Source organism: Phyllobates terribilis, unplaced genomic scaffold (assembly GCF_046119375.1).
Source record: "Phyllobates terribilis strain yellow unplaced genomic scaffold, ASM4611937v1 Scaffold_4__5_contigs__length_816908805, whole genome shotgun sequence".
Taxonomy (NCBI): Eukaryota; Metazoa; Chordata; class Amphibia; order Anura; family Dendrobatidae; genus Phyllobates; species Phyllobates terribilis.
This window is the reverse complement of record NW_027362764.1, coordinates 482,707,534-482,721,725: the sequence shown is the minus strand read 5'-3', so window position 1 is coordinate 482,721,725 and position 14,192 is coordinate 482,707,534. Positions and strand designations below refer to the sequence as shown.

Sequence of the window (14,192 nt, the reverse complement as noted above, 5' to 3'; positions counted from 1 at the left end):
TATTGTATATACATGACAAATGACATAAGTGCTCTGTGTTTTCTTTGCCAAATAAATGCTATACTCCATAATAATAGTAAGCCATTTAATCCTGGGTCACTCCTCAGCAAACCCCTTTATATAGGTCATAAACACTTTATGAGCTTTATCCGTTTGTATGAGTAATATAACAAAGGCGTGACTATGGACAGTAATTGTGTGTATGATGGTCCAGCCTACGTACTGCACTACCTAGCCACTCATATAGTCTATACACCTAGAGTAGGAGTGAATCTGTATATTAAGAAGCTGAAGTAATCATAGTCCTCTAGTGTGTTCCTCATCTAATCTGAGCTGCTCCTTTTACAAGCACAAGTTTTCCGATATTACAACACAAAAGGTTCATGAAAGTTTGGCTCGCCAATGGAGACTTGGCCGGTACACAAAAGAACATTAGTAGTACAGTAGTTAGGGAGCTTATTGGTTTTGAGAAGACAGTAGAGGGGGGAGGCTTCTGCTACAGTTAGTTGTCTAAGGGTATGTGCACATGATCAGTATTTGCTGCAGATTGGACGCAGCACATGCAGGCTTTCCCCATAGACCTAACCTCTATGAGGAAAGTCCGCATGTGGGAAAAAAAAGCCTCCGCTCATTAGCATATTGAGCGAAAGACGGCGGCGGCTGCTCCGCAGCATCGGGGTTGCAGGCGGTGAGACATCATGTGCACATACCCTTATAGCCAGGTACAGGATTTTGAGAAGGAGGCGTGTGGAAGAAGACACAGATGAGAATTCTTTATGTTTCTCTCAGTTTGTGATATAATAAAAAAAATTGATCAATGGAAAGGGGAAAACAAAGGAAGGGATGGGATATATATTTTTCTCAATTTTCCATCTTTCCTTTTCCTTTTATCTTAAATGTACATAAGCATGGACATTTGTGGGAGGTTGTATTTAGTGTACAAAATAAGGCAGACACTCATTGCATTTTATAATCGGGGTCAGACTGACCAACAAGAGTACCCCCGACACCAATAATCGGCTCTATACAGAAGACAACCAGTTTTCCTTTTGAAAAAGTAAAAAATTATTTTCTAGTGGCAACAAGACATTTTCCTATAACATTTTCGTATAGTATGTTGCCTATCAACTATAGGCAACATGCTGTAGAAATGTACCTATTCTACTGTCTATTGCCTCATTCCAGTTACATATGACTACATTAAGATCTAAAATGTAAAGTGCAGCGGAATATGTTGGCACTACAGAAATAAAAATTATTATTATTAAGATAATTACTTCATTCTCGCAGTATATATGCTATCACTATATAAACAATCAGGGTGTGGGGAGTTCTCACTTGCCTGATGCATTCCTTGTAGAGTTCAGTAATTTTAGACTTCAGGTTCTTTTACATGTGAAGATAACTTTGTAAAACAGCCTAACCAGTCAAACACCCACAACGGCACTGGGAAGAGCCGGCCAAGGGGGGAGCCGGACTAGTCTGGTCTCTTCCTAGGTCTTCAAAGTATATTTTCTCTGAATCGCCATAGTGTTTCAGAGAATAATATACCTGGATACAATTGTGCAGCCAGACTATGATTCATGCTGGTCATGGTTTGGGCAGCACAAATCACCATACAGGTTCCCTTTAACATCACTGCTAACGTACTTACAATAAAAAGACATTTATTTCCTGCCATGGGGAGGTCATTTAGGACACACACTCCCCTGTGCAGACATCTATATACACCACATATAATGGCCAGCATAAGCAATCTACATATAAATAACTGCTATCACCAAGATAGCAAGCACTCCACCAGAGTCTAACATTAATAGATTAGCTCATATGAGCACTCTAATGTGCGCTGTTATTTCATGCTGGTCTGTAATGTTATAGACCCCCCCATGATGTCTCCTCCTGTCATCATGACACTGTGTGAGCAGTAATGCCTAAAGGCCCCCATACACATTATACTGAAGTTGGTTCAATCCTCAAATAATCTGCATGGGAACCTCTTGATTTTCCCTTTACAAATAATGTCAGGAGGAGAGAAGGATCTGGCCTGTTGGATTTCTAATGACTGATCCTTCGGTTCTCCGGGACATAAGCCGCTGCCAGAGGAGTCTGGCAGTGGCTCTCTAGTAGCGTTCTTGTGTATGAGGAAGTTGAGAGAGATGGACATCAGCCAAAAGATCATTCAGTTGACATCTAATGTATGGCCTCATTTACATGGGCAAACAATCTGTACATAACAAGCACCAATCAACGATACAGCATGTCGATTGGCACTCCATTTCCATGTACATTTAGCAATCATATTGAAAGTACAAAACTGCAGAGGAACTAAGCTGGTATATTTTTCTCATTTGTTAGCTAATCCCTTGGCCTATTTACACAATGTAGTGAATGGTAATCAATGTTCGTTCAGCTAATCATTTACCAGTGCAAATGGGTTTTAAGTCAGTGGGATCTGGCATGGACTCATGCAATGTAGGCAGTCCAGTTGGAGAGTATGGGGTCCTCCAAAACTAACCATCACAAACTATTACTCCATTTCAGACAACTTCCAAAATTATACACTAAAAATACTTATCAAACAATGCATTGAATAAGAAACACATAAGTTTCCTCTCCTTTCCACCCAGTATCAAATGTGCAATCTCCACAAAAGCATGGAAACCTGGCAGTATCAATTTCTATTACAAATCAAATTGTTCCATCATATTTATTTAGTTGAATATGCAGGTAAACATATTATTAGAAGGGATGAGCGGACCCGTGGAAATTTGGGTTCTGGTACCAAACCCGAACTTTATTCCAAAGTTCAGTTCGGGTATCAGAACTGTACCCGAACACAATTGAAAACAATGGAGATCCGCACTTTTCAGCTGGAAAATATTTTCTCTCTCTGGAACTCCGAATTTTGCAACGGACTTCCAGGAGGAGTCCATGTTTAGCACCGGACAGTGACTGTCTGGTATGAACCCCAAACTTTTAAGTTGGGTTCTCTCATCTCTAATTATTAGCTAGTCTTAAAGACTGATTACAATGGGAATTCCTGTTAACTCAGTTCTCCTTTAACGCATGCAACTGGGGTTGTACACACACTTAGTATTATTTGCGGAATTGTGTAAGCTCAAAGTCCATGCTGTGTAGCAGCAAACATTACTATGTACAAGGAGAAGATCAAGACTATTTACAGTTCCATAGAAGAGACTGTTCTGAAAATATCTATAAACCCAGAATCAATGGTAAAGTAGAGCTGAAACTTGAAATGCAATTGACCATCCACCCATCAATATTTAAGGCTCAAATAGCTCCATATTGAAAAATGAGTGAATGTATATCCTATCTTTATACTACATGTTTTGGGAAAGAATAAAAGAAACTCAGTATTTAATGTGAAAAATGCTATAAACCAAATAAGACGTAGCCCCTCCGATGATGTTGTCCAAGGCTAATGTACATTTTGCCTTTAGTTGTCTAGTTTGGGCTGGGTAGAACATGAATTCTTCTAGTATGACCAGACACTTTAAAGTACAGTTCGACATATATCTGTCTAGGTGGAAATGAGACCTATTATTCAATTATATAAGTACCATTTTTTAAAGGGGATGAGAGATAGACTCCAGACCAGGGAAGCCTTACCACTGACCCCAGGGTGTACCGATAGCAAAATGTGCTTTGTAATCAACTTAAGAATGACTAGTTTGTCTTGATTTTTCCTAGTCTGTAGGTTTGGTAAAGATTATATGGTTCATAGATACAGAAGGAGTGGTGTATGGGCTTCCATCAGCAATGTCCTTACCTGCCAAGCCCTAGATTATTGCATAAAAAGGCGGCTTATAGAAAATATGTAGTGCTCGTTAACAAAAACTACTGCTCATTTGCTTTTTTTAATTTCACTTTTATATAGGATATCACATTATAGAATTTGCTTTGATTTGATGATCAGTAAATAGGGAGTAGCTATGGGATGTGCCAAGGTAGCAGCTACTACTGGGTCCTGCGCCTGGTAGGGGGTCTATGACTTATGCCTTGACGTTTAGCTCAATACAGCATGAAAGTAGCCCATTATTTTTTTTGTATTCTTTTATTGTCTGGAATAGAAGCTTTGCAGGAAATGGGAGAAATTCAAAGCTTTCCTACAAAGTTTACAGAGTGCATGTTGACATTGGCCTGATATCTTGATAAAGTTACAGCCAAGTCACGTTTTGTTGCTTGTGTGAGAGCTGAATACACGAACACAGAAGCAGCTTTTATAAAAGAACAGTATGTAATAATATCTCTACATCCTAGCTCACATATCAAGCTGCCCATATGCAATGAGCTGTTTCAAGTTCACCGATGGTCAACCACAGTGCTCAGACCTCAAGGGTCTACTGACTATAATCAAAAACAACCAAAATGGATTGCGCACCCAAGTCTTAATGAAGGTGTCACTGTAGTACGATGCGCCAAATTCATTAAGAGGTGCATGCCACTTAATGAATTTGACACATCTCAGTGGCGTGTGCCTCACGTGAAATGCTACTCCTGACAGAAGGATAAATGCTACTCCAGTCACTGACTGAAGAAATGCCACTTTTGCTGGTGTAAGGTGGCTGTTGGACACATAGTAGATGGGAGATATGTATCACCAAGTTTGTTGTCCTCTGATGTAAAACCTGGAGTAATGCTCTAGTACACATAGTCCTAAGAGGGGTTAATAGGCCATGAGTGGGCCCGGTTTATAGTGAACAGCTCAAGAGTTGGGCGGGAAGGCTGTTTACCATATCTTCATCCCTGGGTGTGGTTCACATTGTAAAATGAGGCCTGTTTGTCTCACATGTGGTCTTTGTGTGGAGGTGTGCAGATCTCCAGGAGAGTGTGTCTTTGCAAAAGGTCTAAGAAGATGGACTCAAGCCGGAGAACCCATACTATTTTTGAATGGACTTTTTACTTTATGTTTTCACTTTGTGTCGGGAACAGGCTGTATTTAAGTTTCCTGTGCTATGGTTTATGTGGAGTGAAGTAAACCAGACTTTTAAATAGAAATGTTCCTGTGATACCTAATCCTGCACCCAAGTGAGTAGCTTTGTTACACTAGATTTGACGGGCGTAGCATTATCCCACCCCTGGCTCGTCCCTAGCTGTGCCCATTTTGGCAGAGTTGTTTCAAATTGATGTGAAAACACCAAAAATAGCAACATTCTGCTCAACTCCACATCACACAAAAGTTTGGCAACTGTTCAAAGTCTTTTAAGCCAGCTTCCTGGCATAAAAGCTTTGATGAGTCAAGGCCCTATAACTTTAATATTCTGAATTATTGTCACTGAACAACAAAGAGACAGGTTTCAAGGAGAAAAATTTAGGGATCGATTAATACTTGTATTTGCATAAATTAGATGAAAACTAAACTGCATTGAAAAATGGCAGCATAACTCAATAGTTGGTACAGCGGACTGTCACATCACCCCAACATACTCATGAAATCCATTGACAAGCCACATCCCATGCATATGAATTGGGATTCCATATTCTGCATGGACATCTGAGGATTAGCCCTGCTGAATCAAATTGAGGCTAATTCATCTGTGGGTCTACTGATTATCTTGTACTGCACATCCACAGAAAAAGTCTGTGTGTCAATTCTGTTGTGGAAATGCATGTCAGATTTTAATGTGAACATAGACTAAAGCAGTCCATCCAAATTAAATACTTGTTGGCTGAATGATCGCTTGCTTGACAACTACCTCTTCCGACTGCCCGACACACAGCAAAGCTTGGCCCGGCCGAGCACCTTTGTGTTCTCTGAGAGAACCACTGCGAGAATCATCTACCATCGACTTATCTTCCCAATAAAGAAAAGGGTTAAGTGATTGAATTTCACCCACCCAATCTTATGCCACCTGATAACCTGCGGGGACAGTGGGGAGGCTCCCATATACATTAGATGGTTGGACAATCCTGCCAAAAATCGGTGGGTTCAGTTGACTTATCTAATGTTTATGGGAGCTGAAAAAGTTTTGCTGTTAACATCTTTAGTCTCAATATTAGCATTTTATTACCATGTACCTGGACTGGTACCAGGGATGAGTCATCTGCACATAAAAAATAATCAGTGAGCAGAGATCATATATCATACTGAAACAGAGAAATAATCATTAGGGTTTATATCTTCAGATATGTATTGTGCAGACAAAGGTCTATTCATCCACATTCCCAGCCTCATAACTACAGAATTAAATAAGCAAATAATTCCTATAGTTTATAACCGGAAGACAGAAAAGAAGTCTGCAAAGAAGCCATGTGAAATGGAGACAATAGCAGAGCTGCACGATTTACTTTGCTCAGCTTTGTCCTTAGACAGGCCCTTTATCAGGAGTGGGTAGGGAACCATCCTGGAATGTGAGGTCACATAAGCAGCAAGAGTTAACCCCTAGAGTGCAAGGCAGTGTGCAAAACACACAGGATGGCCAACGTCAACACATTTTATTGGACAGTGAGCTCACTAGCTACTTTCAAATGATCCTTGGTAGAAATGTTTAGGAGAGAAATGTAACACACCCACATTGTAAAGAGTAGCTGCCTAGCAGTCGCCTTACCCCACCCTACCCCCAAGCAAGTTGAAAAATTCCAAAGTTTCGAGTTTTCTTTGGTTTACAGCTGCAGTTTTTCTTTACATATTAACAGTATATGGGATCATTTTATCTACTAGCGAAACTTTGCACTAATAATACACTATCGCAATATAAGATCAATGAGTATTATATGTATGTATTAGTGATACTACTAGTAATTAGCATAGGCATTATAAGCATTACATTCTCCAGTTATTATAGGTAGCTGTATAGTGGTAAAATGTATGTTCTCACACACATTATTGAAGTCAGTCTACAACAATGAGGAAACGGCAGATATCAGGAACTGTTGCTGTGGGTACTGTCTTTTTGTCTATATCTATTAGTCCCCTGAGTATTCTGATATTGGTTTATCTAAAATCCGCCAAACAGTTCCAGAGATATGGGCCTATTTATTCAGTGCCGTTTATGGCCTTTAAAAAGGGGCATGGTTCACAGGATCCTCTGGGGCATGGCTTTAGGGTGCTCTACATTGTGACCAACACCAGTTTGGTAAAGACCATAAAAAGTACCACTAACTAAAAAGGTCCATCTCTCCAAAAATGTATAGTGGATTTAATAGAGAAAAGGAATACTCTGGGGAGCAAGAGGAATAAAATAAGGTACAACTGCTCACTGCCGAGTCCTCTGTAAGGACAAGATATTGAACTACTAAACACTATAATTAATAATGCCTTTGTGGACATTCTGTATGTCAGCAAAACTACATTTTTGCAGGACACATATAGCCAAGGCTCGCTTTCCATACTCCATAACTGGATAAGATTATACAATTCAACTATATTTCTTTAAAAAAAAAAAAATTGAGGCAAAAGACACCAAATTATAAGCAAATTTAAGGTGCATTTAGATCTCCAGAGTAAATATGGCAATGATCACCCAGCGAACAAGCACAATGTTCCTTCATTCGGTGGTCAGATCGTTTAATCATCATTAAATCTCCCAATGTAAAGCGGGAATGTGTTGCTATCAACATGATGCTTTATGGAGACAGAAGGGTCATTCCTAACCATTGTTCCCATCAGTTTTTAACTGGCCATGTAAACAAGCATTAGTCGACAGGCGCTAATTGACGGGTTGAGATCGGCTCATCTAAATACTTTTAAAAGAGGTTGTCCATTACTGGACAGCCCTTTAGATCCTAATGTGCCTTCCTGGATCGGCGCTGCTCCAACAATATTGGCGCTGCGATTGGCATTCACGTGACATTGTTGTGTCACATCAGTACTGCAGTCAATGTTAAATTAATGTCGGTAGTCACAGCGCTGGAGTCGCATAGGTCTGGGAGGTGACTATGCAGTTTTTATTTTACACGGGGCACACTAATACCTAAGAAGGTTGTGTCCAGTAGTGAACATCCCCTTTAAGTATTTACACTAATTGCAGTGATTATATCCAGCACAGAGAAAAAACAACAGGACATTCAGTTTGCCATTGCATAAAACATGATATTTTTATTTAGGAACCAGCCTCTCAAGTTGATTTTAAGCCAATATTTGACCAGAATAAAACTTATTTTTTAGAAAAATCTGCTTAAAAAGGCAGGAAGGAATCTAAATCAATGCTGGAAAGGGGCCCTCCTTCGCTACCCCCCCAAAAATAGAGGACCTAAGTAATGCAAAACAGTGTGGTTGTTAATGATGAGCTGTCTAATGACATCAGTTACCAGGCAGAAGATCCATAGCAACCAGACCAGCTCAAATCACAGAGTTTGGTTGGTACTGTGATATCAGCTGAGAAACGCTGCTGGACGGCAGTCATGGCGTGCTCTATTTCAGCCTGTGCATGCTTCTGTAGGCTCATACCCATAGGATGCGCTGGATCTACACTAAGGAACCAATTCATCATTGCTGTTTCTCCATTTTTCTGGAGTCATTTGCCCCTTTGTAGTGGCTTTAGTATGTGCACTGTATTCTCTATCCATTTTCAGTAGTCTTTCGTTTTTAAAGAGGAAGTCCACTACTTTTACATTGATGGCCTATCGTTAGGATAGGTTATCAATGTCTGATCGATCGGGGTCTGACATCCAGCATCCTCGTCGATCAGCTGTCATCGGTGTCGGTGGCTGCCGGCTGGACGTATTTACTTGCGGAGTGGCTGCCACAGGGTACTACACATCCGCCTCCTACTGATTTGAATAAGCAGCCACTACAAATAGATGGCCAGCTCCACAAGTAAGTACTTCCGGCCGGCAGCCGCCGCCACCGATAACAGCTGATTGGTAGGGGTGCCGATCAGACATTGATGACCTGTCCTAAGGATAGGCCATCAATGCAAAAGTTGTGGACAACCTCTTTTTTTTCTAAACAACTTTTGTTTTTCAAGTTGCTTTAAACAGATTCATGAACTGCGACTTTTACCAAATGCCATAATTTCTGGGCACATTTCACTCCAATCCTTGCCCGGAGTAAGGTTTCTGGTGGGGTTTTCAATTGGATACATTTTTGCGACTTTGGTGTTGAGAAGACCCAAAAACTTGCCACAGACAAAAATAAAAATAATTTTAGGCCAAATTCATGACCCCTATGCGCCATTTTGAAGAATTTGGCACAAAAAACATCAGCAAATACCACTAAGCTAAAATAGTAAAATGACTTCAATAAATCGCAGATGACGATTTGGGTTCTATGTGATGTGGACCAAAAATTTGGGGACCCATGTGCTGGGGCAGTGTCAGCCGTTCATGATAAACCTTGTGAATATGCCGTGCTCCGTTCTTCTAAATAAATCCAGAGAAACTCTTCAAATAATGAAGTGGAAAACTATGAATGAATTTACAATGTGTACACTGACTTATCTAACCCTGTAAAACAAAGCTGCAGTCGTGGCAGTAAATCACTGTGAGCAGATTGTGGGGGGGGGGGGGTTGTTCATCTCTTGTGAGAAAATTAAAGATATAAGTAACCTGCTAAACTTCTTCAGTTTCACATTATCGTTCCTGAGAGAACGCCTACAGCAAAAACAAAAAAAAATTCCACAGTCTGCTCAACCACTTTGCCTTAGTGATCTCATCCCAGACCTGCCTCCACCACCTTGGCTATGGGGGCTGGGTAGACCGCCCTGGCAGTCTGTGGACAACATTGTCATTGCAAAACAGTTTCAGGGCAAGACATAACAGCAAGGAAGCTAGAATCATTGTACTATAGTCACAGATCATTTACGTAATCAACAGGGGATGTATGGCTTGGAACGTGGTAAATAATTCACAGCAGGTGACTCTCACAGGGTATAGCGGTGACTTCCTCTAATGCTGCTGGATAGAAACACAAGTGGATGTATGATTTCCTAGATGCCACACTTGGGGTGACTGACAGCAGTTTCAGGTCTATCATAAGTCACTCACCCCGCAAACAATCTGATGCATCCGGATGACGTTTCCATTGACCGCTATGCAGAAAAAAGCATTATGTAGGAAAATATGCTCAAAAATATTTTTCAAATAATTTGCTATTAGGCTCATTCTTTTTATTATGTCAACATTCATTTTGCTCATCAGATTACTAATTTTGTTTTATAAAATAATCACAAGAAAAGCTTTGGAAACCAGACTCCGAGGACTCATTATTGGTATTAGATAATTATCTATATGTAGGCAGCACAGCAGTAAAAAAATACAACAATTCCACTCTTGGCTTTGGTTTAAAACTATACAAAAATTTTAACAAAATTATCTAATGTGACAACCCGAGTGGCAATTCTATAGAACACACAACCATCTACTAAAGGAGACAAATCTTTGCAGATCATTACGTTTGTGGAGTTTTTTCAGCTGCCTGATAATTTCATAACAGTTGGAAGCTCCAATTCGCACTTTTAAATTATAGTATACCATAGAATATTTATAGGTTTCTCACCCGTAGCCTTCTCCGGTTTGTTCGCTGTAGGACTGCTGGACGTAGTACGTTTTCTGCGGCATAAGTCCTCCTCCGCCTCCTCCTCCTACAACCATTTTGTGGTGGTTGTTCATCTCATACCTGCCGGATAGATCCGGGCCAGATTCTGCTCTAGTGAGCCTACCTAGGGTATTGATCCGGGTATGGGACCCTCCGTTAGTACTCATTTTGTAGCTCTATCGATAGCTGACAAGGCATCCGCCTTGAAAAGGAAAAGTGATCTGGGTGTGCAGGTGTGGAAAAGGAAGACAGGTAAAGCTAGCCCAAACCCGGGCAACAATTTCCAGATGTGCAAGTAAATGATAGTCAATAGCAAGGCCCAAAAAATGTATTGTAGGTAGTGGGAATCAGGAATGAAGCAGGACAGGCACAGAGCTTTCTCCTGTTTGCTCTACAGCTCTGTGCCTCTGTAATCAGGGAGAATGTGAACCAAGAGACAGGGGAGGAGTAGGAGGTGGCAGGTCTTACCCAGCCCTCTCCTGTGGAAACGCCAGAGGCACACCTTTGTTTCTCTGTGTGTGTGTCTATATTTTTTTTCAAACATATTGTGATTGCTGGCAACACCCTAAATATCTGCAGCCCCAGCCCTGCACCACCTCATAAATATGACAGCTCTTCACCTGAGCACGGCGAGCTCTCCCCAACATGTCTGTGTCAGCAAAACACAATTACATACTTTCAGCAGATATACAGTAGGACTTCACGTCAAAAGTTTTTGAACTTGAGAATGAAATTAAACTTTTTTACCTACCCGGGCTCCATAGTAAATGAACACGCAGTAACAAAGGTGTTATAGATAGTTGGAGGGGGGGGGGACTTTTTGTGCAATAGGCAATGTAGTAAAATAAACTTTTTGTACCATAGTTACGATGCCTAGTATGGCAGAACAATTCATTAATTTGTACCTATAATATCGAATAATACAAGGTAAAGAAACCATCTACATAAGAGGCAGATGGCGGGCGTTGGATTGGATTTCAGCTCAGTTATTATTTGCAAGCTAAGCATCAAATTTTAGCAAGGTCATTTCCGAGGTACGGCCATTGTGTCTCTACAGAATCAGAGATGTGAGCACTGAGCTCCCATTGAACCATGCAAATTCCATTCAGCGCTCGGCGCTGCGCCCCTCCCTGCGCTGAATATAATGGCTATTTGTAAGGAAGTGATCACTGGAGAATAAATAAAGGGCTGGAAAGGAGTCAATGTACTAAACTGTGGTCAGCTAACAAAGACAAGCAGAACAGGTCACTGGTTCATCTACAGCTGGGATGACTTCTTCAGCCCACCACAGTGTCAATCCTTGTACATGGTGAGCAGCAGACTGGATTGTCTCGTCCTACCTTGTATTGAGCATTGTCTGTGTCCAAGACAAAAGTCCTCCAGTGTTTCTCCCTCCTTACTGCCACTCAGCAAGTATCCGACAGTTTCCGCATTGTCAAGCTCTAAATACCTGCCTTCACTTTTCTGCTGTTTAGCTGGTATCTTAACAATTTCTGGTTCTGATCCGACCAGTCGTTCACAAAATCCCATGTCAATTATCTGCTGTCTAAAAACTGTTAACCTTTGTTCTTTATTCACTAACATTCATTCAAACCGCGACAGACAAAAAATAATTCCTTACCCAGATTTTGTCTGTCTTATATTTATTATTATTATTAATAAAATATTTCCATTTAGGCTGTGTGCCCACGTAGCGTTTCTCAAGCGTTTATGCTGCGGAATTTCCGCAGCGGAAACGCTTGTAAAACGCTAGGTAATCCGCACCCCATGGTCCCCAAGGGGATTCCGCATGTTCTATGCACATGCTGTGGATTGTTCCGCAGCGTTTATGCTGCGTACAAAAATCCGCAGCATGTCATTTAATTTTGCGGAAGCGCAGCGGAACTCCCGCCATTGACTTGCATTGAGACGCACAGAAACCGCGACTGTACATTTGTACAAGCGGCTTCTATGCATCTCTATGTGCGGATGGTACCCAGTTCTGGAGGAGAGGAGACTCTCATCCAGACCTGGGTACCATTGTACCTGTAAAAAAAGAATAAAATAACAAATAAAGTTTATATTCACCTGTCCGGCGTCTTCTCTCTGAATGCCAGCAGCGCTGAAGGACCTTCGGTGACGTCACAGTCATGTGACCGCAGGCCCTTCACCGCTCTGTCTCGCGATATGCCGGCAGCCGGGAACCAGCCAGGAAGCAGCGCTGCAGCCACGCCGGGCATCGGGGGTGAGTATAGCTTTATTTTTTTTATTTTTACGGTTCACACTGTATAAATCCATGCCGTTTGCATGGATTTATACAGTGTGACCTAGTTGTCAAGCACTTTCCAAGTGATGCTATCGCCTGGAAAGCGCTTGTCAATCTGCATGCGGAAACGCATGTGAACCCGCATGTGAATCCGCATGTATTCTGCAGGAAAAACGCATGCACAATCTGCATGCGTTTTTTTCTGCCAGGGAGATGCAGAAATGCTGCAGAAATTTTCTGCTTCATTTCTGCATCGTGGGCACATAGCCTGATTCCACTGGGTCGTGCACAAGACAGCACAATGCACCCCTAAGCAATGGCAGGGGCAACAAAAGCTGTCCTAATCAGTGGAATGGCAATCAATCAATGCTGTTTCCCAAGCATGCGGCCCAGATATTTTTCCTTGGACAGAGTGGTCCTAGGAAAAAAATTGCTACATGCATAATTTGCCTGTGATAATAGGATGGCACTTGCCCATTCTTGTTTACTGGTCCGTGGAAAACATTGGACTGCACTCGGATGACATCTGAGTGCGTCTGACTTTCATGAATGGAGAAGATGGAGAAACTTTTGTTTTTTTTTGTCTCCACGTCCAAGAAAATTGGATCACACGCTGGTCAAACTTTGATCCGAGTGTGATTAGCATAATCAGACTGATTTTCTCAGATGGAGAACATAGTATGACCCTAGCCTAAAGGTACTATGTTATCAGAATATGATCTACTGTGTAAATCAGTTTTTTGTTTTTAATGTACTTAAAAAAAATTAGCAATTTTCTTTCCCCCATATCACAATTTTTATTAAAAGAAAAATTTGAATTCTTGCAATTTTTATACTGACCACTAAGGCTTATTAGACTTTGTCTCCCACTTTGTCGGAACTTGGCAAAAATGACGTGAGAACGCTAAAAGTTGCGAAATTTTTGCGCAGCCATGTGTTGCACCAAAATATTGCAACTTTTCAAAACTTTTTACACTAGAACTTGGACATAAAAGCTTTGATGAATCAGGGCCTCAGACCCTATGTTAGGCATGATGGAAGCATATAATGAACCTGTGCACAGGTCATCATGAAGGGAGGGGGAAGCAGCTGTGTATAGAGGTATAACCTGTCATTTGGTTCTGGAGTCAGCTCATTCCCCTCTGCTAAAAAGGTGCCTATGATATGTACGAGAATAGTGGTTTTCCTGTAGGTCTGAGACCAACCTTAACCTATATCCAGGATCAAAAGAACACGATCAGGAAATGCAGAGAGTTTGCAGGCATCAATCTTTTGCATATCAGACTAATTATATATGGATTCAGCAGGGGATGCTTAACTGCATGAATAATTTGGAAGACTAGAGGAACAGTGACAACCCATGTCATCCACTGAGACAGATATATCGGCGAAATATCTGGAGAGACTTTGCATAACCTTGAAACAAGAAGGCATGGAAACGATGCA

The 14,192-nt window shown here is 41.2% G+C and overlaps 1 protein-coding gene across 4 annotated transcripts in view; it reads right to left on the bottom strand.

Annotated features, from left to right (window-relative positions):
• DSP (desmoplakin) overlaps window positions 1-11,870 on the bottom strand; it is a 53,067-nt gene extending 41,197 nt beyond the window's left edge. For 3 of the 4 annotated variants that reach the window (XM_073678733.1, XM_073678735.1, XM_073678736.1), the window contains exon 1: window positions 10,463-10,953. In XM_073678733.1, coding sequence (XP_073534834.1) covers window positions 10,463-10,668 — 206 coding nt within the window. In that variant the 5' untranslated portion in view covers window positions 10,669-10,953. Of the gene's footprint in view, window positions 1-10,462; window positions 10,954-11,841 lie in introns of those variants that run through there. The other variant, XM_073678734.1, reaches the window with a different exon arrangement.
• Window positions 11,871-14,192: the final 2,322 nt, after the last annotated feature.